We start from the raw sequence: 26,259 nt of genomic DNA, 5'->3' as shown, positions 1-26,259 counted from the left end.
CCTGATTGCAGCCCTGCAAAATTTTACAGGGCTACGATCAGGTCTGAATTAGGCCCTGTGTTGTTTAATGTGACATATGACACTTGTATATCTGTGAGTCTGTACACGAAGTGCTACAATGTCGTAGCCGCAGCTTTTTCCCCAATACAAGTTCTGTTCTGCTCTGTATACAGACTTAGTCACACACAATATACAAGCGTCCATTGTGTTGCGGCTAAGACGCATTCTCAGCAAAAAAAAAAAAAAGACGCCCAACGTTAGCCGAGTTGCATGGAACGCTGTATGGTGTATTGAAGATAAGATGTATGAGGACACATCTGTATCAATATTTCCCGGTTTTCATGGCAAAACCTGACTTTCATAATGTCAAAAAGCTTGTGATTCACAGGAAATGGGAGGGATGAGGGCATAGTTTGGGTGCGTAAGACAAGGCCTACTACGTCCCTAATTTATGATCATAAACGCTGTAAGACTTACAACAAAAGTGCACAAGACTCATTCCCTATAGCACTTTCAGATAAACTACACACGCTATATGAACTGTCATCTGCCCTTTTAAGAAAACTCAATAGAATGACCATGATAAAATTAACTGCCCCAAAACAAGATCGATATAATAAACTAAACAGAGAAAGTGACGGCAGATGACCTCTTGGCCCATCTAGTCTGCTCATACACATACACACACTTACAGGCTTGCGTTTATTTTTGTTGGGAGCCAGTTACCTACCAGTATATTTTTGGATTGTGGGAGGAAACTGCAGCACCTGGAGGAAACCCACGCAAGAACGGGGAGAATATACAAACTCCACACCGTTAGGGCCATGGTGGGAATCAAACCCACAACCTCAGTGCTGTGAGGCAGTAATGCTAACCACTACACCATCTGTGCTGCCACAATACGATATTTTATTTACAGTCATTTGATAGGAGTGTTATGGATCCCATACATTAGAAGAGAATCGGGGTAACACCTGGGTCGGGGGATGGGCAAATTTAACATGTTGGAAACCTCCGATTCCCCAATTCTGCCGAAAAATAGAACTGGTATCGGCAAGTCAGGAATTTTTAACATGCGTTTTTTTGCAGATTCCCAGACACATTGCCGATCATTGATGTCCACCAATCACTGGATTGGACTGGCAACAGGACTGCAGATGTATATATATAATTAGCAGCTATCAAAATAACAAACACATATATAAGAAGTAAAAGTCTGTGCAATCAGACTGAATGGCCATGGTGTATGCACTGCAGCAACTCTGCATCAATGCTTAATAGACAGACATCGTTGTGATGAAAAACGGAATAGAAGTTGAGTAGGAGACGGGCCAGTCGGCTCCAGCTGGTGGATGAATGAATGATGTAAGCGGCAACTGTGGAGAATTCCTCTGGTGTTCATCAACTAGATTATAGTGAGCCAGGCAGCCTAGTGTAGAATGTCAGAGCTGGGCCGGAGCCCAGTAAGTGATAGATGGACAGCGCTCCCTCTGGGGCTTTGGGATGTATGCAGAGATTAGCGTAAGACCGCGTGCATGGTTTATACCACAGAAATGCAGAGTACTGTAGCCATAGCGACACTGAGAAGGGGGGTGGGGGGGATGGTACGAGGAAGACAGGAGGCAAGGCGGAAGATTAACAGAGCAGGGACACATGAAATAAACATGCTTAATGGTACAGACAGAATAATAGGGACAGTAAGAGGAGCGGACGATGGAATGAGAGAAAAGGGCACAGGAGAGACTGAAGATAGGAAGATAAATGAATGGGTATGATCGGGACAAGGAAATGTGGAGAGGTCAAAGAAGGAAAATGAGGGAGAGGGATTGGGGAGTACAGAAAAGGGAATGTGGCGTAAGCATGGCTGAAAGTGCATTAAGAGGAGGGCTGGCTGGAGCAGAAGGAATGAGGAGTAGAGGCCCACCTGCCAAGACAGCAGCTGTTCACAGGAAAGTCCTAATTTTCAGGAATTAAAAAAGGAAGGGTCCTTAAAAGTAAATAGGTGCATTATGGACGGATTGGATGGTATTGTGGTATTAACGAAATCCCGGCAGCCAAGATCCCGTCGGCCAGAATCCAGACACATCCCGATAAGTATTTTCACCCCTAATACACCCTTCCTGAAGCCTAACCCTAACTGCCCCCCCCCATCCCCATGCAGCCTAACCCTAGCCTCCCCCACCCCCACAGCCTAACACTAACCCTCCCACTAGTGCCTAACCGTAACCTCAGTACTTACCTCCAGACTCGGTTGGCATCCCGCTGTTGGTCTTCTGACTGTCAGGATCCCGACCGCAAGGATTTTGACCACATCCCGTACCAAGGTGTGACCTACTGTTGTCCAGTATGAAGGTAATAATAAGAATTTACTCACCGGTAATTCTATTTCTCGTAGTCCGTAGTGGATGCTGGGAACTCCGTAAGGACCATGGGGAATAGACGGGCTCCGCAGGAGACTGGGCACTCTAAAAGAAAGATTAGGTACTATCTGGTGTGCACTGGCTCCTCCCTCTATGCCCCTCCTCCAGACCTCAGTTAGGGAAACTGTGCCCGGAAGAGCTGACACAACAAGGAAAGGATTTGGAATCCAGGGTAAGACTCATACCAGCCACACCAATCACACTGTACAACTTGTGATAACCATACCCAGTTAACAGTATGAACAACAACTGAGCCTCATTTAACGGATGGCTCATAACAATAACCCTTTAGTTAAGCAATAACTATATACATGTATTGCAGAGAGTCCGCACTTGGGACGGGCGCCCAGCATCCACTACGGACTACGAGAAATAGAATTACCGGTGAGTAAATTCTTATTTTCTCTGACGTCCTAGTGGATGCTGGGAACTCCGTAAGGACCATGGGGATTATACCAAAGCTCCCAAACGGGCGGGAGAGTGCGGATGACTCTGCAGCACCGAATGAGCAAACTCAAGGTCCTCCTCAGCCAGGGTATCAAACTTGTAGAACTTAGCAAACTTGTTTGACCCCGACCAAGCAGCAGCTCAGCAAAGCTGTAAAGCCGAGACCCCTGGGGCAGCCGCCCAAGAAGAGCCCACCTTCCTTGTGGAATGGGCTTTCACCGATTTTGGATGCGGCAATCCAGCCGCAGAGTGAACCCGCTGAATCGTGCTATAGATCCAGCGAGCAATAGTCTGCTTCGAAGCAGGAGCGCCAACCTTGTTGGCTGCATACAGAATAAACAGCGAGTCAGACTTTCTGACTCCCGCCGTTCTGGAAACATAAATTTTCAAAGCCCGGACTACGTCCAGCAACTTGGAATCCTCCAAGTCCCTAGTAGCCGCAGGCACCACAACAGGCTGGTTCAAATGAAACGATGATACCACCCTAGGGAGAAATTGGGACGAGTCCTCAATTCTGCCCTGTCCATATGGAAGATCAGATAAGGGCTTTTACATGACAAAACCGACAATTCTGACACACGCCTAGCCGAAGCTAAGGCCAATAGCATGACCACTTTCCACGTGAGATATTTTAGCTCCACGGTCTTAAGTGGCTCAAACCAGTGGGATTTCAGGAAATCCAACACAACGTTAAGATCCCAAGGTGCCACCGGTGGCACAAAAGGAGGCTGAATATGCAGCACCCCCGGAACAACGTCTGAACTTCAGGCAGTGAAGCCAGTTCTTTTTGAGAGAAAATGGATAGGGCCGAAATCTTGACCTTTATGGATCCTAATTTTAGGCCCATAGTCACTCCTGACTGCTGGAAGTGCAGGAATCGACCCCGCTGGAATTCCTCTGTAGGGCCTTCCCGGCCTCACACCAAGCAACCTATTTTCGCTATATACAGTGAAAAAGTCTTGCTGTCACGTCTTTCCTAGCCTTTATCAGCGTAGGAATAACTGCATCCGGAATGCCCTTTTCCGCTATGATCCGGCATTCAACCGCCATGCCGTCAAATGCAGCCGCGGTAAGTCTTGGAACAGACAGGGCCCCTGTTGCAACATGTCCTGTCTGAGAGGCAGAAGCCCTTTGTCCTCTGAGAGCATTTCGGAGCAAAGAATATTGTTCTCACTCCTCCTTTTATTACAATTCTCAGCCCTTAGGTATGAGAGGAAGAGGAGGGAATACATAGACCGACTGGAACACCCACGGTGTTACTAGTGCGACCACAGCTATCACCTGAGGGTCCCTTGACCCGGCTTAAAACCTTTTTTTTAGCTTTTTATTGAGGTGGGACGCCATCTAGTCCACCTGAGGCAGTTCCCATCAATTTGCAAACTGCGTGAAGACTTCCTGATGAAGTCCCCACTTTCCCGGGTGGAGGTCGTGCCTGCTGAGGAAGTCTGCTTCCCAGTTGTCCACTCCCGGAATGAACACTGCTGACAGTGCGCTTACTTGATTCTCCGCCCAGCGAAGAATTCTGGTGGCTTCTACCCTCGCCACCCTGCTCCTTGTGCCGCCTTGGCGGTTTACATGAACCCCTGCGGTCTGACTGGATCAGAACCGGTTGGTCGCGAAGCAGGATCTCCGGTTGACTTAGGGCGTTGTATATGGCCCTTAGTTCCAGGATATTGATGTGAAGGCAAGTCTGTTGACTTGACCACAGACCTTGGAAATTTCTTCCCTGTGTAACTGCCCCCCACCCTCGGAGGCTTGCATCCGTGGTCACCAGGATCCAGTCCTGAATGCCGAATCTGCGGCCCTCGAGAAGGTGAGCACTCTGCAGCCACCACAGGAGAGACACCCTGGCCCTGGGGGATAGGGTGATTAACCGATGCATCTGAAGAGGTGATCCGGACCACTTGTCCAGTAAGTCCCATTGGAAGGTCCTCGCATGGTACCTGCCTAAGGGGATGGCCTCGTATGATGTCACCATCCTTCCCAGGACTCGAGTGCAGTGATGCACTGACACCTGTTTTGGTTTTAATAGATTCCTGACCAGTGTCATGAGCTCCTGAGCTCTCTCTATCGGGAGATAAACCCTTTTCTGGTCTGTGTCTAGGATCGTGCCTAGGAGAGGCAGATGAGCTGTAGGAACCAACTGCGACTTTGGAATATATAGAATCCAGCCGTGTTGCCGTTACACTTCCAGAGAAAGTGATACACTGTTCAGCAACTGCTCTCTTGATCTCGCTTGTATGAGGAGATCGTCCAAGTACGTGATAATAGTGACACCTTGCTTCCGCAGGAGCACAATCATATCCGCCATTACCTTGGTTATGACAATCCCGTACCGCAATTCTGAGGTACGCCTAATGAGGTGGATAAATGGGGACATGAAGGTATGCATCCCTTATGACCCGATTCACGATAAAGTCTCCCTCTTTTTAGGCTTGCCCTGACCGCTCTTAGCGATTCCATCTTGAACTTGAACCTTCTCAGGTATATGTTCAGGGATTTTTAATTCAGTATGGGTCTAACCGAACCGTCTGGTTTCGGGATTACAACATGGTCGAATAATAACACCCTCTTGTTGAAGGAGGGGACCCTTGACCACCACCTGTTAAAGATACAATTTACGAATTGCAGTTAACACTGGCTCCCCCTCTTGGGGGGAAGCCCGCAGGGCCGTCGGTGAGGGGGCATCTTCTCACAGTCCAGCTTGTATCCCTGAGAACAATATCTATTGCCCAGGGACCTAACAGGGAGTGAACCCACTTGTGGCTGAACTTACGAAGGCGTGTCCCCACCGGGCCTAGCTCCGCCTGTGGAGCCCCAGCGGCATAGGTGGATTTTTGTAGGGGCCGGGGAGGACTTCTGTTTCTGGGAACTAGCTGTGTTGATCCCGGCTCTGACAAGAAAGGACGCACCTCAGACTTTCTTGTTTCTTTATTCGAAAGGCTGCATTTAATAATGTCGTGCTTTCTTAGGCTGTGCAGGAATATAAGGCAAACTAGCAGAATTACCAGCTATAGCTGTGGAGACCAGGCCCGAGAACCCTTCTCCACACAATCCTCAGCCTTCCATATGCCTCTTAAGTCGGCATCATCTGTCCAATGCATATTCTACAGGACACGTCAAGCAGAGATCGACATAGCTTTGACTCTAGGACCCAGTATACTCATGTCTCTTTGGGCATGCTTTATAACTATATATCTATCACTTAAGACAGCATCTTTAATATATTTACTAGGGTCTCAATCTCTGCTGATAAGGTACCTGTCCACGCTGCCACAGCGCTATAAACCCATGCCGACACAATCGCCGGTCTGGGTAGTATACTAGAATGTGCACGCTATCTGCAGGATCCCTGAGAATAGCAAGTGCTACCGTCTGTGCAAACAGGACACCCTAGGGGAAGATTCTCAACACATCCTGGCCCTAGTGGGGAAAGGATACAGCCTGAGAATTCTCTTGTGGGAAGCTGCCGTCTCTTGTCTGGAGATTCACGCTCTTTTTCCTCATGAGAGGAGGGAAATTTACCTCAGCATTCTTCCCCTTAAACATGTGTACTCTCGTGTCAGGGACAGATGAGTCATCAGTGATATGCAAATCATCTTTTATTTCAATATCATATATTGAATACCTTCTAGCCATCTTGGCTGTAACTTTGCATTATCGTAGTCGACAGTGGAGTTAAACTCCGTGTCGATACCAGTGTTTGTTATTTTGGATAGTGAGCATTGTGAGACTCTGAAGGTCTCTGTGACATAGGGACAGACATGGGTAGATTTCCTGTCTGTTCCCTAACCATTTGTGCAATAAATTCACCTTGGCACTTACACATATCCAAACAGGTGTCGGCGTTGTCGACGGAGACACCCTCTCACATACATATCCGCTCTATCACCTCCTTAGAGGAGCCTTTTACCTCAGACATGTCGACACACGCGTACCGACACACCACACACACAGGGGATGCTCTATTTGAAGACAGTTCCCCCACAAGGCCCTTTGGAGAGACAGAGAGAGAGTATGCCAGCACACACCCCAGCGCTATATAACCCAGGGATTACACTACAACTCAGTGTTTACCCAGTAGCTGCTGTATATACAATTTTTTTTTGCGCCTAAATTTATGTGCCCCCCCCCTCTCTTTTCACCCTTTGTGTACCAGGATACTGCAGGGGAGAGCCCGGGGAGCTTCCTTCCAGCGGAGCTGTGAAGAGAAAATGGCCCTGGTGTGCTGAGGAAGAAGGCCCCGCCCCCCTCAGCGGCGGGCTTCTGTCCTGTTTCTGACTAAAAATGGCGGGGGTTTTACACATATACAGTCACAGACTGTATTATGTGTATTTTTATGCCAAAGGTATTTTTATTGCTGCCCAGGGCGCCCCCCCCCCCCCCCCCCCCAGCGCCCTGCACCCTACAGTGACCGGAGTGTGTGGTGTGTTGTGGGAGCAATGGCGCACAGCTGCGGTGCTGTGCGCTACCTTAATGAAGACAGGAGTCTTCTGCCGCCGATTTCATCGCTTCTCTTCTGTCTTCTGGCTCTGCAAGGGGGACGGCGGCACGGCTCCGGGAACGGACGATCGAGGTCAGGCCCTGTGTTCGAACCCTCTGGAGCTAATGGTGTCCAGTAGCCTAAGAACCACAAGCAAGCTGCAAGCAGGTAGGTTTGCTTCTCTCCCCTCAGTCCCACGTAGCAGTGAGTCTGTTGCCAGCAGATCTCACTGAAAATAAAAAACCTAACAAATACTTTCTTTCTAGCAAGCTCAGGAGAGCCCACTAGGAGCACCCAGCTCTGGCCGGGCACAGATTCTAACTGAGGTCTGGAGGAGGGGCATAGAGGGAGGAGCCAGTGCACACCAGATAGTACCTAATCTTTCTTTTAGAGTGCCCAGTCTCCTGCGGAGTCCGTCTATTCCCCATGGTCCTTACGGAGTTCCCAGCATCCACTAGGACGTCAGAGAAATATAAGGGCAAGGGTTATTTGGGTGCAGGGGGCTGACAGGTGATGAGAGAATAGAGGGGACAGACTACGTTAGAGGTAATAAGATAGTGTAAGGAGTGAAAGTAGAAATTATTACTGTATGATGAGGGAGAATGAAGGTCCATGGAATGTCTGGTTAATGCAGATCCGTGTATTTTACCTTTATCGTCCTCATCTGAAAATTTACATTTTCAGGTTTGATCATCCAATTGCCAAATGAAAGATAGTGTAGCATTCTGCATGGTGACCACTTATCTGATTAAACATTAATTTAATCAATTCTGTGTTCCAATTACACACTTTCTGCTTTAGTACAGGGGCAAATGGGGGGCCTGGGGAGAATCTTGTTGCCCAGAAACCCCTCTGGGCAACAGGATCCCCCCCCTCCCCCCTGCGTTTGCCCCTATAGTACTGTGTAGATTATATTTCTTTACTACAATTGGATTCATTATTGACAAATAAAATAGTGATGGGCGGTTGTGTTGGGTGATTTGGTGTCATTTGGAGGGAATGTGACTGACATGAACATACTCTGGGGTGTGGAGAAGAAGTTGCCCATGACAACCAATCAGCATTGAAGTAACGTTTATAATTTGCATACTGTATAAATGTATGGACCTGCTGATTGGTTGCCATGAGCAACTTCACCACAGGCTCACTTCTCCAAACTTTTCACTGCTTCGTGAATAGACCCCTCTGTCTTTATATATATTTGTCTCAAAAGCCCACCAGCTAGAACATTTGTGCCGTCCTCTTCATCTTATTTATTAGCCATATTTATAAGTACTCTGCACTGCTGGATGTAAATATTTGCTCAGCACAAATTAAAGGAACTTTTATCTTCGGTGTTCTGAGCAGGAGGTATAAATGAAAGTATACTCTGTTTATATGTTCTACCTTCGGATAAAGACATTTCTGTGGGATATATTGCACACAGCTGGCAGCTTCCAGTGGATCTTGGTGGTCCCTGTTCTGCTCCCTCCCAGCACGATCCCCTAAGTACTTTTTACTGCGGTATGAAAGGAGACTGGTGCTGACAGTGGTGGGGGCAGAAGTTTTTAGCACGCAAAGAAGACACGAACAATTGTGATTTCTTCAAATGCGCTGCTTGTAGCAGATGCCAAAAATATATAGCCAGACTTTCTGTGTACATATATATGTCTTCAGTATTCCATGAAATAACGGATACGGGAAAAGGAGAAAAATAAGTGCCAATCACAGCCAAACTGTAGTTAGATCTGGGCGACTAGTTGCCCCCAATCTTAACATATTAAATATGATAATTAAGTATACCCCTTTCCCTTTATATAGGGGGCTCACGTGGTGCTATACGTTTGTATTTTTTAATGCTACGTACGATACAAGTGTTGAAAAAAGTCTCTCTCCCATCTGGCACAATTAGTAGACCCCTAAAGATACGGATCAGGTGTGAGGATTACTTTGTCCAGATTTCTCTTGGGAGCCGCACTGAAAGGTTTATATCAGCATTGGGGCAGGATTGAGAATTTAGTGATTCTCGTTACCATATATATTTATACAAACACAATTTCTACACTGAAGATCATCCAGAGATGACCATGCCCACCTATCAAATGCTCAAACTCCCGCCATATGCACCGCACTGGGCAGTCTGAGTCATTGAGAAAGCCACCATGCTCTTCAGCATTGTCTCAGTGTTCTACAGTGAACTATAATGACCTATTAAGAGGTCAGTGCACGATAGAATAGAAGTTACCAGCTGATGCCGAGGGATGCGACGTTGGATGGATAGGGGGAAAAGGTCTGGTCCAGCAAATTAACATTAGCAGCAGGTATCTCTATCTATGGAGCCTGCAGGCGTAGGCAGCCAGGTCTGGTTCAGTGAGCATAGAGGAAAGCAAGCTCCATGAGCCAATAAAGGAAGCACAGGCCGGGAGCTATAACATTACACCAATTAATGCACAAAGATAAAGATAGCTTTCCAAATCATCTATTAACACACAGATCATTACACACCATCACATCTCGCATCATTACACACCATCACATCTCACATACACTTGCTTAATTGCCTTCACCTTGGCGAAGTAGAAAGACATACTATTATGTGCCGTAAGTGTGCTTTATAGTAACATTTCACCTCTTCACCCTCCTATCCTCCACTGGGCAGGCGGGCATTCTTTGCAAGCCTACACACGTTGTCAAATATCTCGAAATAGATTCTAAAATCGCTTTTGTGTTTTTCAGCCATGTCTTTATATTAGCTTAGTAGTTTATTTCCTGTCCTGACACAGAGATGTCTTATTCATACTACTGTGATCAATGCAGAGACCCTCATAAGTAGGGAGCAATGACAATTAACCACTGTTTCCCAAACTCGGCCCTCAAGATACCCTAGCAGTCCAAGTTTTAAGCATATCCATGTTTGACCACAGACGGCTTAATTATTACCACGGATATCCTTAAAACCTGGACTGTTAAGGCCAGTAGACATGTCCAGAGATGTGTGCTGAGTGATCTATCAGTGACTGCTCAGGACACATCTCTCCCCCCGCTCAGCACAGTGCAATGTGTGCTGAGCGAGGGGTGGGGGATCCGGTCTCTAGGTCGACACTATCTAGGTCGACAGTAACTAGGTCAACAGGGTTTCTAGGTCGACATGTTCTAGATCGACAGGTCAAAAGGTCGACATGAGTTTTTCACGATTTTTTTCTTTTTTTGAACCTTTTCATACTTAACGATCCATGTGGACTACGATTGGAACGGTAATTTGTGCCGAGCGAAAACAGTAGCGGAGCGAGGCACCTTGTTCGCGAGCCATGCAAGGGGACACGGTGCACTAATTGGGGTTCCCGGTCACTCTACAAAGAAAACGACACCAAAAAAAACATTAAAAAACTCATGTCGACCTTTTGACCTAGACCATGTCGACCTAAAGACCCTGTCGACCAATAGTGATCGACCTAGTTACTATCTACCTTCCATACCACACCCGGGGGGGGGGGGGGGGGGTGCACGGTCGTTTCACCCAGCGGTGAAATGAGTGATGTGCTAGATTGTGGGAAGCGCATCGCTAGCGCTGTGGGGCATACACACAAGAGATCCGTGCTTACAATCTAAGTAATCTAGCCAGATTGCTTAGATTTTAAGAACAGATCTCTCCGTGTGTACCCCCCTTTAGGGTGCCTTGATTATCGGGTTTGGGGTCCACTGCAGTAAACAATTTGATGATATAAATACATAGCCGAGAAGAACATGAAGTAATGGGCCTCATTCAAATGTGGCTGGAGAAGCCATCGCTGCTGATTACATAAAAGCAGCAGTGATCCGTACTGCGTCCGGCACAAAGTACCGAATATTGGTACTTAGTGGCGTGCGCCGCTACAACCAGACCTGAGTCAGGCCCAATATGCATAATAAAAGGTTTGCAAATAGGCACATATACACCAGGCAATCCAAGTCCTCTGTAAGCAGCCCCTTTACATTTTACAAGATATTTTTGCAGCAGTGACTCAACAATAGTGTTTTACGCCACAGCCTAAAAGGAGGATAAAGCTAAAGTATAATCAAACAACAAAACAGTTAAAGAAAAAAAGAAAAAAGTCAAACACCAGATCTTTAAGGAGCAAATCCAGAGCCAGCCGCAGAGTGATGTCAATCCTACTGGGGAATATGCTGTCTCGCAGACATTAAAAGGCACTTACAGGTAATGATCGGGGTCAAACTTGGCCTTTTCGGCTGCCAGACGCCCGTGTGTGCGCTCAGCGGCCGGGGTGACGTCTGGATCTCTTAAGTCAATAACATCATTCAGTTCCTCCTGAAAGAGCAGAGTGCAGTATGTTATACAGGTGAAAACACAAAGGCTGAAAGGGATGAAAGATAAGGTATATAAAACAGATTACAGAGGCCAGGAAACTAATATAAAAACATAAGTGATAGACAAACATCCACGTGCAAAGCCCTTGAAACAGCAAAGTCTTATATAATCATTTATTTGTAAACATTTCCAAGTTAAAACTGGAAAAAAGGTTTTTAGCACAAAAAAAAAAAAACAATTCACAAAATGTATTGCAAATGTCATCATTTATGTACAACCTACCAATTAGGGTGGCCAATCCCGGGCCATTTTTTTAATCCTGTTAATCGGGATTGAAAAAATGATCAATCCCGAGATTCCCAAGTTCGGCTTCTTTTCAATGTGTCCCACTCCCCCTGCCCAGCCCAGCCCAGATAACTCACCCTAATCTGGACGGAAGGGAAGGTGGGCCACTTGCTGTGAGGTGCGAGGCAGTGCAGGGCGATGGTGAGGTCCGGCCAGCAGCTGACTTCGCAGCGTGACCTCTGACTTCACGTCACGCTGCACAGTGCGCACAGTTCACAGTGCGAAATCCCCAGGATTGGAAGATCCAATCCCGTGGATTGAATCCCGACCAATTTTAGGCTGGGATCCCGTGATCCCGAGATTGACCACCATACTATCAATGCACTACACACAAGAGTCATTTAGTTTAGGTGATAACTTATTATCATCCTCCATAAACAGAAATACATGACAGGTCAACCCCATATGTGTAAACTGCACATGCCGTAGCATCTTGCTGAAGAGACCACTGGAGTATTAGGAAAATACACATACAGTACTATATATTATAACAGGCCTCTTACCTTGAATAAAATTGGTGTAATTTCAGAGTTCTGTACTGCGATCCGAAACTACACAGCAATATTCCCAACATAGCCCTCCTTCCCCACCTGATGGAACACACACACACACACACACACACACACACACACACACACACACACACACTACGAACCATAGTCACAGTCAAACCTAAAAGTTTGGTGTGAAATTTACAGCTACAATTAGTGAGATGCGCAAAGATTCCTACGAGCTGTCCAGATGTGTTATTGCTGAGCGGAACTAATTTTACAAAGACAGTAGTACCATCTGATATTGTGATGTATAATTTTATATTGGACACATTGATCACAAAAATTCTTTGTAAATATTTGCAGTTTTTTTCCTTCAGGAATTAACACAAAAAGATGCTTGGGGCTACTAACTCGTGAGCAAGCCACGTAAAGCTGCCCATGGGAGAAGCAGCTGGTTCGGAGATCTACGCCTGCAGCCCTGAGTATTTGCTTCGCTATGACAATCAAACAAGTCACAGGGGCTTACAGGAAACTGCAGGTGCTTAAATTGAAAAGGAAAACTGCTGGGGATGAAGGGTATACGTGGTATAAATACAGTCTCACCAGCTCCACATCCTGTTAGAATCTCTGCCTCTGCAGAGCAGTCACTTTAAGTCAGGTTCCGTAGCATAACTTAGGTGGAGTCAAGTTCCGCAGCAGCATGATCGGAACAACAACTTTCTATATTTATATACATATAGTCATTTTGGACTGGAGGAGCCTGCACACTGCACACGCCAAGTGTCATTGTCTGGGTTTTCCCCTATTGCTCCTCTCCCTGATGTCACATCAAGATCTGAACCTCCGTTTCTTTATAGGTCACTAAACTATACAATAGTGAAACCACGATCCAAATTTATCCAGTAGTTTTTGCGAACAAAAAAAAAAAAAATGTAATCTCCATAGTTTGTAAACAGTCCCTAGAAATATATTTCTCAAAACAAATTGCTTTGCACAGACACAATACTTACAGTTTTACTATATGTATAGATACCGGTACATAATTAACTCAACCATTAGGAATTATATTGCAACCAGTAGCGGATCTTGCCACGGGCAAGCAGGACTTTTGCCCGGGGCGCCGCCTTCCGGAGGGCGCCGGCGCCATCCGGAGGGCGCCGCACCATGGCAAGATCCGCTGCTGCTGTGGTGCCCCGCCGCTGCCGTGGCCCGCTGTCCCGCTGTCCGTTCCGTTGTGAAGGGAAACTAGACGCTACGCGTCTAGTTTCCCTTCGTGGGCTGCCCGCTGTGAAGGGAAACTAGACGCTACGCGTCTAATTTCCCTTCCTGGAGAGGACCTTCACTGTAATGATGCGTGGTGCGCGTTTACGTCATCGCGCACCGCACAGCAAAGGTCCTCTCCACGAAGGGAACTAGACGCTTAGCGTCTAGTTTACCTTCGTGGAGAGGACCTTTGCTGTGCGGTGCGCGATGACGTCATCGCGCACCGCACATCCTACAGCAGTACAGGGGGCGTAACTGACCACGCCCCCTGTATGAAGCCACGCCCCTAATGCCGCCCGGGGCGCCCGAAGCCCCGGAACCGGCCCTGATTGCAACACAATGCCAGCGACTGCAGACTCATCACTACACGCTGGCAGTGTGCGCCCCCCCCCCCCCCCCTCTCCCCCATTACTTTACCTGTGGCCCATTAAAGTCTTCAATCTACCACCACTCAGTGCCACTCCCCTCTTGTCACAGCATGGCCCTTCCCCATTAGATTGTAAGCACTCAAGGGCAGGGCCCTGTCTCGTGCCATCTGCTCACACATCATCCACCTATGCAGCCATTTACCATGTATCACAATCCCTACGACGCCTATTACACCTTATGCCAGGCCTGGCTAACCTGTGGCTCTCCAGCTGTTGTAAAACTACACATCCCAGCATGCTCTGCCACAGTTTTAGCATTTCCTAACAGCAAATGTGTAGAAGGGCATGCTGGGACTTGTAGTTTCACAACAGCTGGAGAGCCAAAGGTTAGCCAGGCCTGCCTTCTGCATTATGTTTCTTGAATGTCCAGTACTTTGTCTTTTGGCTCTCTGCTGCTCACTGTGCAGTGTTCCACATATAGATGTGTCCCTCAAACCCCAATTCTATTTGCACCATATGGCTCAAGACACCTGGTGCAATTCCCACACAATTTGGTGCCATTTTCCTCAATTTTGATACTTTTTTCCTCAATTCTGCATCTTGGCTCACTAAGTATTTAGGATTAAAGTTTTAGCGCAGCTTAGCTGCAAAATCTGTGGCACACTGTCAGGGGGCAATTTATAATTGAAGGCAAGCCAAATCTGCGGAGCACTACACAACTATCGCATCTCCACTGCGGCTGTTCGTTCACATGTAGGCTAAGTTGCGTGTGTCGAGGTCATGTTGATGGGATATAAAAATAAGAATTTACTCACCGGTAATTCTATTTCTCGTAGTCCGTAGTGGATGCTGGGACTCCGTAAGGACCATGGGGAATAGCGGCTCCGCAGGAGACTGGGCACAACTATAAAGAAAGCTTTAGACTACTGGTGTGCACTGGCTCCTCCCACTATGACCCTCCTCCAGACTTCAGTTAGGATACTGTGCCCGGAAGAGCTGACACAATAAGGAAGGATTTTGAATCCCGGGTAAGACTCATACCAGCCACACCAATCACACCGTATAACTCGTGATACAATACCCAGTTAACAGTATGATAACAACTGAGCCTCTCAACAGATGGCTCAACAATAACCCTTTAGTTAAACAATAACTATATACAAGTATTGCAGACAATCCGCACTTGGGATGGGCGCCCAGCATCCACTACGGACTACGAGAAATAGAATTACCGGTGAGTAAATTCTTATTTTCTCTGACGTCCTAAGTGGATGCTGGGACTCCGTAAGGACCATGGGGATTATACCAAAGCTCCCAAACGGGCGGGAGAGTGCGGATGACTCTGCAGCACCGAATGGGCAAACTCTAGGTCCTCCTCAGCCAGGTTGTCAAACTTGTAGAATTTTGCAAATGTGTTTGACCCCGACCAAGTAGCTGCTCGGCAAAGTTGTAGAGCCGAGACCCTTTGGGCAGCCGCCCAAGAAGAGCCCACCTTCTTCGTGGAATGGGCTTTCACTGATTTAGGATGCGGCAGTCCAGCCGCAGAATGTGCAAGCTGAATCGTACTACAGATCCAGCGAGCAATAGTCTGCTTTGAAGCAGGTGCACCCAACTTGTTGGGCGCATACAGGATAAATAGCGAGTCAGTCTTCCTGACTCCAGCTGTCCTGGAAACATAGACTTTCAGGGCCCTGACTACGTCCAACAACTTGGAAGCTTCCAAGTCTTTAGTAGCCGCAGGCACCACGATAGGTTGGTTCAGATGAAAAGCTGATACCACTTTAGGGAGAAACTGGGGACGAGTCCTCAATTCTGCCCTATCCATATGGAAAATCAGATAAGGGCTTTTACATGACAAAGCCGCCAATTCTGATACACGTCTGGCCGAAGCCAAGGCCAACAACATGACCACGTGAGATATTTCAAATCCACGGTTTTTAGTGGCTCAAACCAATGTGACTTTAGGAAATCCAACACCACGTTTAGATCCCAAGGTGCCACTGGAGGCACAAAAGGGGGCTGAATATGCAGCACTCCCTTAACAAAAGTCTGAACTTCAGGTAGTGAAGCCAGTTCTCTCTGGAAGAAAATCGATAGAGCCGAAATCTGGACCTTAATGGAACCCAATTTTAGGCCCATAGTCACCCCTGACTGCAGGAAGTGCAGAAATCGACCTAGCTGAAATTCCTCCGTTGGGGCCTTCCTGGCCTCACACCACGCAACACATTTTCGCCAAATGCGGTGATAATGGTTTGCGGTAACTTCTTTCCTAGCTTTAATCCGCGTAGGAATGACTTCCTCCGGAATGCCCTTTTCCTTCAGCCATGCCATCAAACGCAGCCGCGGTAAGTCTTGGAACAGACAGGGCCCCTGCTGTAGCAGGTCCTGTCTGAGCGGCAGAGGCCATGTGTCCTCTGAGATCATTTCTTGAAGTTCCGGGTACCAAGCTCTTCTTGGCCAATCCGGAACAATTAATGTAGTTCTTACTCATCTTCTCCTTATTATCCTCAGTACCTTTGGTATGAGAGGAAGAGGAGGGAACACATAAACCGACCGGTACACCCACGGTGTCACTAGAGCGTCCACAGCTATCGCCTGAGGGTCTCTCGACCTGGCGCAATATCTTTCTAGCTTTTTGTTTAGGCGGGACGCCATCATGTCCACTTGTGGCCTTTCCCAACGGCTTACAATCATTTGGAAGACTTTTGGATGAAGTCCCCACTCTCCCGGGTGGAGGTCGTGCCTGCTGATGAAGTCTGCTTCTCAGTTGTCCACTCCCGGAATCAACACTGCTGACAGTGCTAACACGTGATTTTCCGCCCATCGGAGAATCCTTGTGGCTTCTGCCATCGCCATCCTGCTTCTCGTGCCGCCCTCTCGGTTTACATGGGCGACCGCCGTGATGTTGTCTGACTGGATCAGTACCGGCTGGTTTTGAAGCAGGGGTTTTGCCTGACTTAGGGCATTGTAAATGGCCCTCGGTTCTAGAATATTTATGTGCAGGGAAGTCTCCTGACTTGACCATAGTCCTTGGAAGTTTCTTCCCTGTGTGACTGCCCCCCAGCCTCGAAGGCTGGCATCCGTGGTCACCAGGACCCAGTCCTGTATGCCGAATCTGCGGCCCTCTTGAAGATGAGCACTCTGCAGCCACCACAGCAGAGACACCCTGGTCCTTGGAGACAGGGTTATCAGCCGATGCATCTGAAGATGCGATCCGGACCACTTGTCCAATAGGTCCCACTGAAAGGTTCTTGCATGGAACCTGCCGAATGGAATTGCTTCGTAGGAAGCTACCATCTTTCCCAGGATCCGCGTGCAGTGATGCACCGACACCTGTTTTGGTTTTAGGAGGCCTCTGACTAGAGATGACAGCTCCTTGGCCTTCTCCTCCGGGAGAAACACTTTTTTCTGTTCTGTGTCCAGAACCATCCCCAGGAACAGTAGACGTGTCGTAGGGATCAGCTGTGACTTTGGTATATTTAGAACCCAGCCGTGCTGTTGTAGCACCTCCCGAGATAGTGCTACCCTGACCAACAACTGCTCCCTGGACCTCGCCTTTATCAGGAGATCGTCCAAGTACGGGATAATTAAAACTCCCTTCTTTCGAAGGAGTATCATCATTTCGGCCATTACCTTGGTAAAGACCCTCGGAGCCGTGGATAGACCGAACGGCAACGTCTGGAATTGGTAATGACAATCCTGTACCACAAATCTGAGGTACTCCTGGTGAGGATGGTAAATGGGGACATGCAGGTAAGCATCCTTGATGTCCATTGATACCATGTAATCCCCCTCATCCAGGCTTGCAATAATCGCCCTGAGCGATTCCATCTTGAACTTGAATTTTTTTATATATGTGTTCAAGGATTTCATATTTAAAATGGGTCTCACCGAACCGTCCGGTTTCGGTACCACAAACATTGTGGAATAGTAACCCCGTCCTTGTTGAAGTAGGGGCACCTTTACTATCACCTGTTGTGAATACAGCTTGTGAATTGCCTGTAACACTGCCTCCCTGCCTGAGGGAGTGGTTGGTAAGGCAGATTTGAGGAAACGGCGGGGGGGAGACGTTTCGAATTCCAGCTTGTACCCCTGAGATACTATTTGAAAGATCCAGGGATCCACCCGTGAGCGAGCCCACTGATTGCTGAAATATTTGAGACGGGCCCCCACCGTACCTGGCTCCGCCTGTGGAGCCCCAGCGTCATGCTGTGGACTTAGAGGAAGCGGGGGAGGACTTTTGCTCCTGGGAACTGGCTGTATGCTGCAGCTTTTTCCCCCTACCTCTGCCTCTGGGCAGAAAGGACGCGCCCTTAACCCGCTTGCCCCTATTGGGCCGAAAGGACTGTACCTGATAATACGGTGCTTTCTTTGGCTGTGAGGGAACATGGGGTAAAAATGTAGATTTCCCAGCTGTTGCTGTGGAAAGGAGGTCCGAGAGACCATCCCCGAACAACTCCTCACCCTTATAAGGCAGAACTTCCATGTGCCTTTTGGAATCTGCATCTCCTGTCCACTGCCGAGTCCATAACCCTCTCCTGGCAGAAATGGACATTGCACTAATTTTGGATGCCAGCCGGCAAATATCCCTCTGTGCATCCCTCATGTATAAAAGTGCGTCTTTAATATGCTCTACGGTTAGCAATATAGTGTCCCTGTCTAGGGTATCAATATTTTCCGACAGGGAATCTGACCACGCAGCTGCAGCACTGCACATCCATGCTGACGCAATAGCTGGCCTCAGTATAACACCTGTGTGTGTATATATAGACTTCAGGATAGCCTCCTGCTTTCTATCAGCAGATTCCTTCAGGGCGTCCGTATCCGGAGACGGTAGTGCCACCTTCTTGACAAGCGTGTGAGCGCTTTATCCACCCTAGGGGATGTTTCCCAGCGTGACCTATCCTCTGGCGGGAAAGGGTACGCCATTAGTAACCTCTTAGAAATTACCAGTTTCTTATCAGGAGAAGCCCACGCTTCTTCACACACGTCATTTAACTCCTCAGATGGAGGAAAAGCTACTGGTAGTTTTTTCTCTCCAAACATAATACCCTTTTTTGTGGTACCGGGGGTAACATCAGAAATGTGCAACACATTTTTCATTGCCTCAATCATGTAACGTGTGGCCCTATTGGAAGTTACATTAGTCTCATCGTCGTCGACACTGGAGTCATTATCCGTGTCGACATCTGTGTCTGCCATCTGAGGTAGCGGGCGTTTTAGAGCCCCTGATGGCTTTTGAGACGCCTGGGCAGGCACAGGCTGAGAAGCCGGCTGTCCCATAGTAGGTATGTCGTCAAACCTTTTATGCAAGGAGTCGACACTGTCGCTTAATTCCTTCCACAGAACCATCCACTCAGGTGTCGACCCCGCAGGGGGTGACATCACATTTACAGGCATTTGCTCCGCCTCCACATAAGCCTCCTCATCAAACATGTCGACACAGCCGTACCGACACACCGCATACACACAGGGAATGCTCTGACAGAGGACAGGACCTCACAAAGCCCTTTGGGGAGACAGAGAGAGAGTATGCCAGCACACACCAGAGCGCTATATAATACAGGGACTAACTGAATTATATCCCCTTATAGCTGCTATATATATATATACTGCGCCTAAATTTAGTGCCCCCCCTCTCTTTTTTACCCTTCTGTAGCTTGTAGACTGCAGGGGAGAGCCAGGGAGCTTCCTTCCAGCGGAGCTGTGTGGGAAAAATGGTGCCAGTGTGCTGAGGGAGTTAGCCCCGCCCCTTTTTCGGCGGACTTCTCCCGCGTTTTTGAAACTCTGGCAGGGGTATTAATTTACACCTATATAGCCTCTGGGACTATATATGGTGTATATTTGCCAGCCAAGGTGTGTAATATTGCCCTCAGGGCGCCCCCCCCCCCAGCGCTTTGCACCCATCAGAGACCGGAGTGTGAGGTGTACATGAGGAGCAATGGCGCACAGCTGCAGTGCTGTGCGCTACCTTGGTGAAGACCGAAGTCTTCTGCCGCCGATTTTCCGGACCTTCATGCTTCTGGCTCTGTAAGGGGGACGGCGGCGCGGCTCCGGGAACGAACATCAAGGTCGGGTCCTGCGGTCGATCCCTCTGGAGCTAATGGTGTCCAGTAGCCTAAGAAGCCCAAACTACCACCTGTTAGGTAGGTTCGCTTCTTCTCCCCTTAGTCCTCCCTCGCTGCAGTGAGTCTGTTGCCAGCAGATCTCACTGTAAAATAAAAAACCTAAAAATAAGAATTTACTTACCGATAATTCTATTTCTCATAGTCCGTAGTGGATGCTGGGGACTCCGTCAGGACCATGGGGGGATAGCGGGCTCCGCAGGAGACAGGGCACATCTAAAAAAGCTTTTAGGTCACATGGTGCGTACTGGCTCCTCCCCCTATGACCCTCCTCCAAGCCTCAGTTAGGTACTGTGCCCGGACGAGCGTACACAATAAGGAAGGATCTTGAATCCCGGGTAAGACTCATACCAGCCACACCAATCACACCATACAACTTGTGATCTGAACCCAGTTAACAGTATGATAACAAAACGAAGTAGCCTCTAAAAAGATGGCTCACAACAATAATAACCCGATTTTTGTAACAATAACTATGTACAAGTATTGCAGACAATCCGCACTTGGGATGGGCGCCCAGCATCCACTACGGCATAGGTCTTCAACCTGTGGCCCTCCAGCTGCTGCGGAACTACACATCCCAGCATGCCCTGCCTCAGTTTTACCATGCCTTAATAGCAAAACTGTGGCAGGGCATGGTGGGATGTGTAGTTCCGCAGCAGCTGGAGGGCCACAGGTTGAAGACCCATGCACTACGGACTATGAGAAATAGAATTATCGGTAAGTAAATTCTTATTTTCTCTAACGTCCTAGTGGATGCTGGGGACTCCGTCAGGACCATGGGGATTATACCAAAGCTCCCAAACGGGCGGGAGAGTGCGGATGACTCTGCAGCACCGAATGAGAAAACTCCAGGTCCTCTGTAGCCAGAGTATCAAATTTGTAAAATTTTACAAACGTGTTCTCCCCTGACCACGTAGCTGCTCGGCAAAGTTGTAATGCCGAGACTCCTCGGGCAGCCGCCCAAGATGAGCCCACCTTCCTTGTGGAGTGGGCCTTTACAGATTTAGGCTGTGGCACGCCTGCCACAGAATGTGCAAGTTGGATTGTGCTACAGATCCAACGTGCAATCGTCTGTTTAGACGCAGGAGCACCCATCTTGTTGGGTGCATACAATGTAAACAACGAGTCAGTTTTTCTGACTCCAGCTGTCCTTGAAATATATATTTTTAATGCTCTGACAACGTCCAGTAACTTGGAGTCCTCCAAGTCGCTAGTAGCCGCAGGCACCACAATAGGCTGGTTTAAGTGAAATGCCGAAACCACCTTAGGGAGAAATTGAGGACGCGTCCTCAATTCTGCCCTGTCCGAATGGAATATCAGATATGGGCTCTTGTATGACAAAGCTGCCAACTCTGAAACTCTCCTGGCAGAAGCCAGGGCCAACAGCATGGTTACCTTCCATGTAAGGTATTTTAATTCTACCGATTTTAACGGCTCAAACCAATGAGATTTGAGAAAATTTAGAACCACGTTCAAATCCCACGGTGCCACTGGAGGCACTATTGGGGGTTGTATATGTAGTACACCTTTGACAAAAGTTTGTACTTCAGGCACTGACGCCAATTCCTTCTGGAAGAAAATTGATAAGGCCGAAATTTGAACTTTAATAGACCCCAATTTTAGGCCCATAGACAATCCTGCTTGCAGGAAATGTAAGAATCGACCCAATTGAAATTCTTCCGTTGGAGCCTTCTTGGCCTCACACCACGCAACATATTTTCGCCAAATGCGGTGATAATGTTGTACAGTCACTTCCTTCCTAGCCTTAATCAAGGTAGGAATAACTTCCTCTGGAATGCCCTTTTCTTTTAGAATCCGGCGTTCAACCGCCATGCCGTCAAACGCAGACGCGGTAAGTCTTGGAACATACAAGGTCCCTGCTGAAGCAGATCCCTTCTCAGAGGTAGAGGCCACGGATCCTCCGTGAGCATCTCTTGAAGTTCCGGATACCAAGTTCTCCTTGGCCAGTCCGGAGCCACCAGTATCGTTCTTACTCCTCTTTTCCGTATAATTCTCAGCACCTTTGGTATGAGAGGCAGAGGAGGGAACACATACACTGATTGGTACACCCACGGTGTTACCAGAGCGTCCACAGCTATTGCCTGAGGGTCTCTTGACCTGGCGCAATACCTGTCCAATTTTTTGTTGAGGCGAGACGCCATCATGTCTACCTTTGGTTTTTCCCAACGGTTCACAATCATGTGGAAAACTTCTGGATGAAGTCCCCACTCTCCCGGGTGAAGGTCGTGTCTGCTGAGGAAATCTGCTTCCCAGTTGTCCATTCCCGGGATGAACACTGCTGACAGTGCTATGACATGATTCTCCGCCCAGCGCAGAATCCTTGCCGCTTCTGCCATTGCACTCCTGCTTCTCGTGCCGCCTTGTCGGTTTACGTGGGCGACTGCCGTGATGTTGTCGGACTGGATCAACACCGGCTGACCCTGAAGCAGCGGTTTTGCCAGACTTAGAGCATTGTAGATCGCTCTTAGCTCCAGTATATTTATGTGAAGAGACGTCTCCAGGCTTGACCACACGCCCTGGAAATTTCTTCCCTTTGTGACTGCTCCCCAACCTCGTAGGCTGGCATCCGTAGTCACCAGGACCCAGTCCTGTATGCCGAATCTGCGGCCCACTAACAGATGGGCAGTCTGCAGCCACCACAGGAGAGACAACCTTGTTCTTGGTGACAGTGCTATCCGCTGATGCATGTGCAGATGCGATCCGGACCATTTGTCCAGCAGATCCCACTGAAATGTCCGTGCATGGAATCTGCCGAATGGAATCGCTTCGTAAGAAGCCACCATCTTTCCCAGGACTCTTGTGCATTGATGTACTGACACCGTTCCTGGTTTTAGGAGGTTCCTGACAAGTTCGGATAACTCCCTTGCTTTTCCCTCCGGGAGAAACACTTTTTTCTGAACCGTGTCCAGAATCATTCCCAGGAACAGCAGACGAGTTGTCGGGGTCAATTGAGATTTTGGAAGATTCAGAATCCACCCGTGTTGCTGGAGCACTACCTGGGTTAGTGCTACACCGACTTCCAGCTGTTCTCTGGACTTTGCCCTTATCAGGAGATCGTCCAAGTAAGGGATAATTAATACGCCTTTTCTTCGTAGAAGAACCATCATTTCGGTCATTACCTTGGTAAAGACCCGAGGGGCCGTAGACAAACCAAACGGCATCGTTTGAAACTGATAATGACAGTCTTGTATCACGAACCTGAGATACCCTTGGTGTGAGGGGTAAATTGGGACATGCAGATAAGCATCCTTTATGTCCAGGGACACCATGAAGTCCCCGTCTTCCAGATTCGCTATCACTGCTCTGAGTGACTCCATTTTGAACTTGAATTTCTGTATGTACAGGTTCAAGGATTTCAGATTTAGAATAGGTCTTACCGAACCGTCCGGCTTCGGTACCACAAATAGTGTGGAATAATACCCCTTTCCCTGTTGTAGGAGGGGTACCTTGACTATCACCTGCTGAGAATACAGCTTGTGAATGGCTTCCAAAACCGACGTCCTTTCTGAGGGAGACGTTGGTAAAGCAGACTTTAGGAACCGGCGAGGGGGAAACCTTTCGAACTCCAGCATGTAACCCTGAGATATTATCTGCAGGACCCACGGGTCCACTTGTGAGTGAGCCCATTGATTGCTGAAAATCTTGAGTCGACCCCCCACCGTTCCTGGGTCCGCTTGTAAAGCCCCAGCGTCATGCTGATGGCTTTGTAGAAGCCGGGGCGGGCTTCTGTTCCTGGGCAGGGGCTGCGTGCTGCCCTTTCTTACCCTTTCCTCTGCCTCTCGGCAGATAAGACTGTCCTTTTGGTCGCTTTTTATAGGAGCGAAAGGACTGCGGCTGAAAAGACGGTGTCTTTTTCTGTTGTGAAGGGGTCTGAGGTAAAAAGGTGGATTTGCCGGCAGTTGCCGTGGTCACCAGGTCCGAAAGACCGACCCCAAACAATTCCTCTCCTTTATATGGCAATACTTCCATATGCCTCTTGGAATCCGCATCACCTGACCACTGTCGCGTCCATAAACTTCTTCTAGCAGATATGGACATCGCGCTTACTCTTGATGCTAGAGTACAAACATCCCTCTGAGCATCTCGCATATAAAGAAAAGCATCCTTTAATTGCTCTAGAGTCAATAAAATACTGTCCCTATCCAGGGTCTCAATATTTTCAGTCAGAGAATCCAACCACACTACCCCAGCACTGCACATCCAGGCTGAGGCTATTGCCGGTCGCAGTATAACACCCGTATGTGTGTATATACTCTTCAGTGTAGTTTCCAGCCTCCTATCTGCTGGATCCTTGAGGGCGGCCGTATCAGGAGACGGCAACGCCACTTGCTTTGATAAACGTGTGAGCGCCTTATCCACCTTAGGGGGTGATTCCCAGCGCGCCCTAACCTCTGGTGGGAAAGGGTATAATGCCAACAACTTCTTTGAAATTAGCATTTTTCTATCGGGGGTAACCCACGCTTCATCACACACATCATTCAATTCCTCTGATTCTGGGAAAAATACAGGTAGTTTTTTCACCCCCCACATAATACCCCTTTTTGAGGTACCAGTAGTATCAGAGAGCTGCAAAGCCTCCTTCATTGCCGTGATCATATAACGTGTGGCCCTATTGGAAAATACGTTTACTTCCTCACCGTCGACACTAGATTCATCTGTGTCGGTACCCGTGTCGACTGACTGAGGTAAGGGACGTTTTACAGCCCCTGACGGTGTCTGAGATGCCTGAACCGGTACTAACTGGTTTGCCGGGCGTCTCATTTCGTCAACTGACTTTTGTAATGTGCTGACATTATCACGTAATTCCATAACCAAAGCCATCCATTCCGGTGTCGACTCCCTAGGGGGTGACATTACCATCATCGGCAATTGCTCTGCCTCCACACCAACTTCGTCCTCATACATGTCGACACACACGTACCGACACACACAGCAGCCACACAGTGAATGCTCTATTGAAGACAGGACCCTCCTAGCCCTTTGGGGAGACAGAGGGAGAGTTTGCCAGCACACACCAAAAGCGCTATACAGTATATAACAACCCTAGAAGGTGTTGTTTTTATATATGCGCTCTCAATATATATTTATATCGCCAATTTATGCCCCCCCTCTCTTTGTTACCCTGTTTCTGTAGTGCAGTGCAGGGGAGAGTCGTGGGAGCCTTCCTCACCAGCGGAGCCGTGCAGGAAAATGGCGCCGAGTGCTGAGGAGAATAAGCTCCGCCCCTTTTCCGGCGGGCTTTTCTCCCGGTTTTTCTAATAAACTGGCCTGGGTTAAATACATACATATAGCCTTAATGGCTATATGTGATGTATTTATTTGCCTCTAAGGTACTCTATATTGCTGCCCAGGGCGCCCCCAGCAGCGCCCTGCACCCTCCGTGACCGAGATCCGTGAGCCGTGTAGCAACAATGGCGCACAGCTGCAGTGCTGTGCGCTACCTCTATGAAGACTGAAGTCTTCTGCCGCCTGTTTCCGGACCTCCGTTCTGCCGTTCTTCAGCGTCTGTAAGGGGGATCGGCGGCGCGGCTCAGGGACGAACCCCAGGCTGACCTGTGTTCCGACTCCCTCTGGAGCTCAGTGTCCAGTAGCCTAAGACTTCAATCCTCCTGCAGGCAGGTGAGTTGCAAGTCTCTCCCCTAAGTCCCTCGTTGCAGTGCTCCTGTCGCCAGCAGGAGACACTGATTAGAAACCTAAAAAAAAAAAACTTTTCTAACTAGCTCTTTAAGAGAGCCACCTAGATTGCACCCTCTCGGACGGGCACAAAAACCTAACTGAGGCTTGGAGGAGGGTCATAGGGGGAGGAGCCAGTACGCACCATGTGACCTAAAAGCTTTTTTAGATGTGCCCTGTCTCCTGCGGAGCCCGCTATCCCCCCATGGTCCTGACGGAGTCCCCAGCATCCACTAGGACGTTAGAGAAATATACTTTCTTTCTAGGAGCTCAGGAGAGCCCCTAGTGTGTATCCAGCTCAGCCGGGCACAAGATTCTAACTGACGTCTGGA

The 26,259-nt window shown here is 48.4% G+C and overlaps 1 protein-coding gene across 2 annotated transcripts in view; it reads right to left on the bottom strand.

Moving 5' to 3' along the window:
* The window catches only part of SHQ1 (SHQ1, H/ACA ribonucleoprotein assembly factor), a 216,751-nt gene that overhangs the window by 128,714 nt on the left and 61,778 nt on the right, over positions 1-26,259 (bottom strand). For both annotated transcript variants that reach the window (XM_063941032.1, XM_063941031.1), the window contains exon 6: positions 11,523-11,635. In XM_063941032.1, coding sequence (XP_063797102.1) covers positions 11,523-11,635 — 113 coding nt within the window. The remainder of the gene's footprint in view (positions 1-11,522; positions 11,636-26,259) is intronic.

The sequence above is a fragment of the Pseudophryne corroboree genome, chromosome 9 (assembly GCF_028390025.1).
Source record: "Pseudophryne corroboree isolate aPseCor3 chromosome 9, aPseCor3.hap2, whole genome shotgun sequence".
NCBI lineage: Eukaryota > Metazoa > Chordata > Amphibia > Anura > Myobatrachidae > Pseudophryne > Pseudophryne corroboree.
Note: the sequence above shows the minus strand (reverse complement) of the source record. Positions and strands in the feature narration are given on the sequence as shown.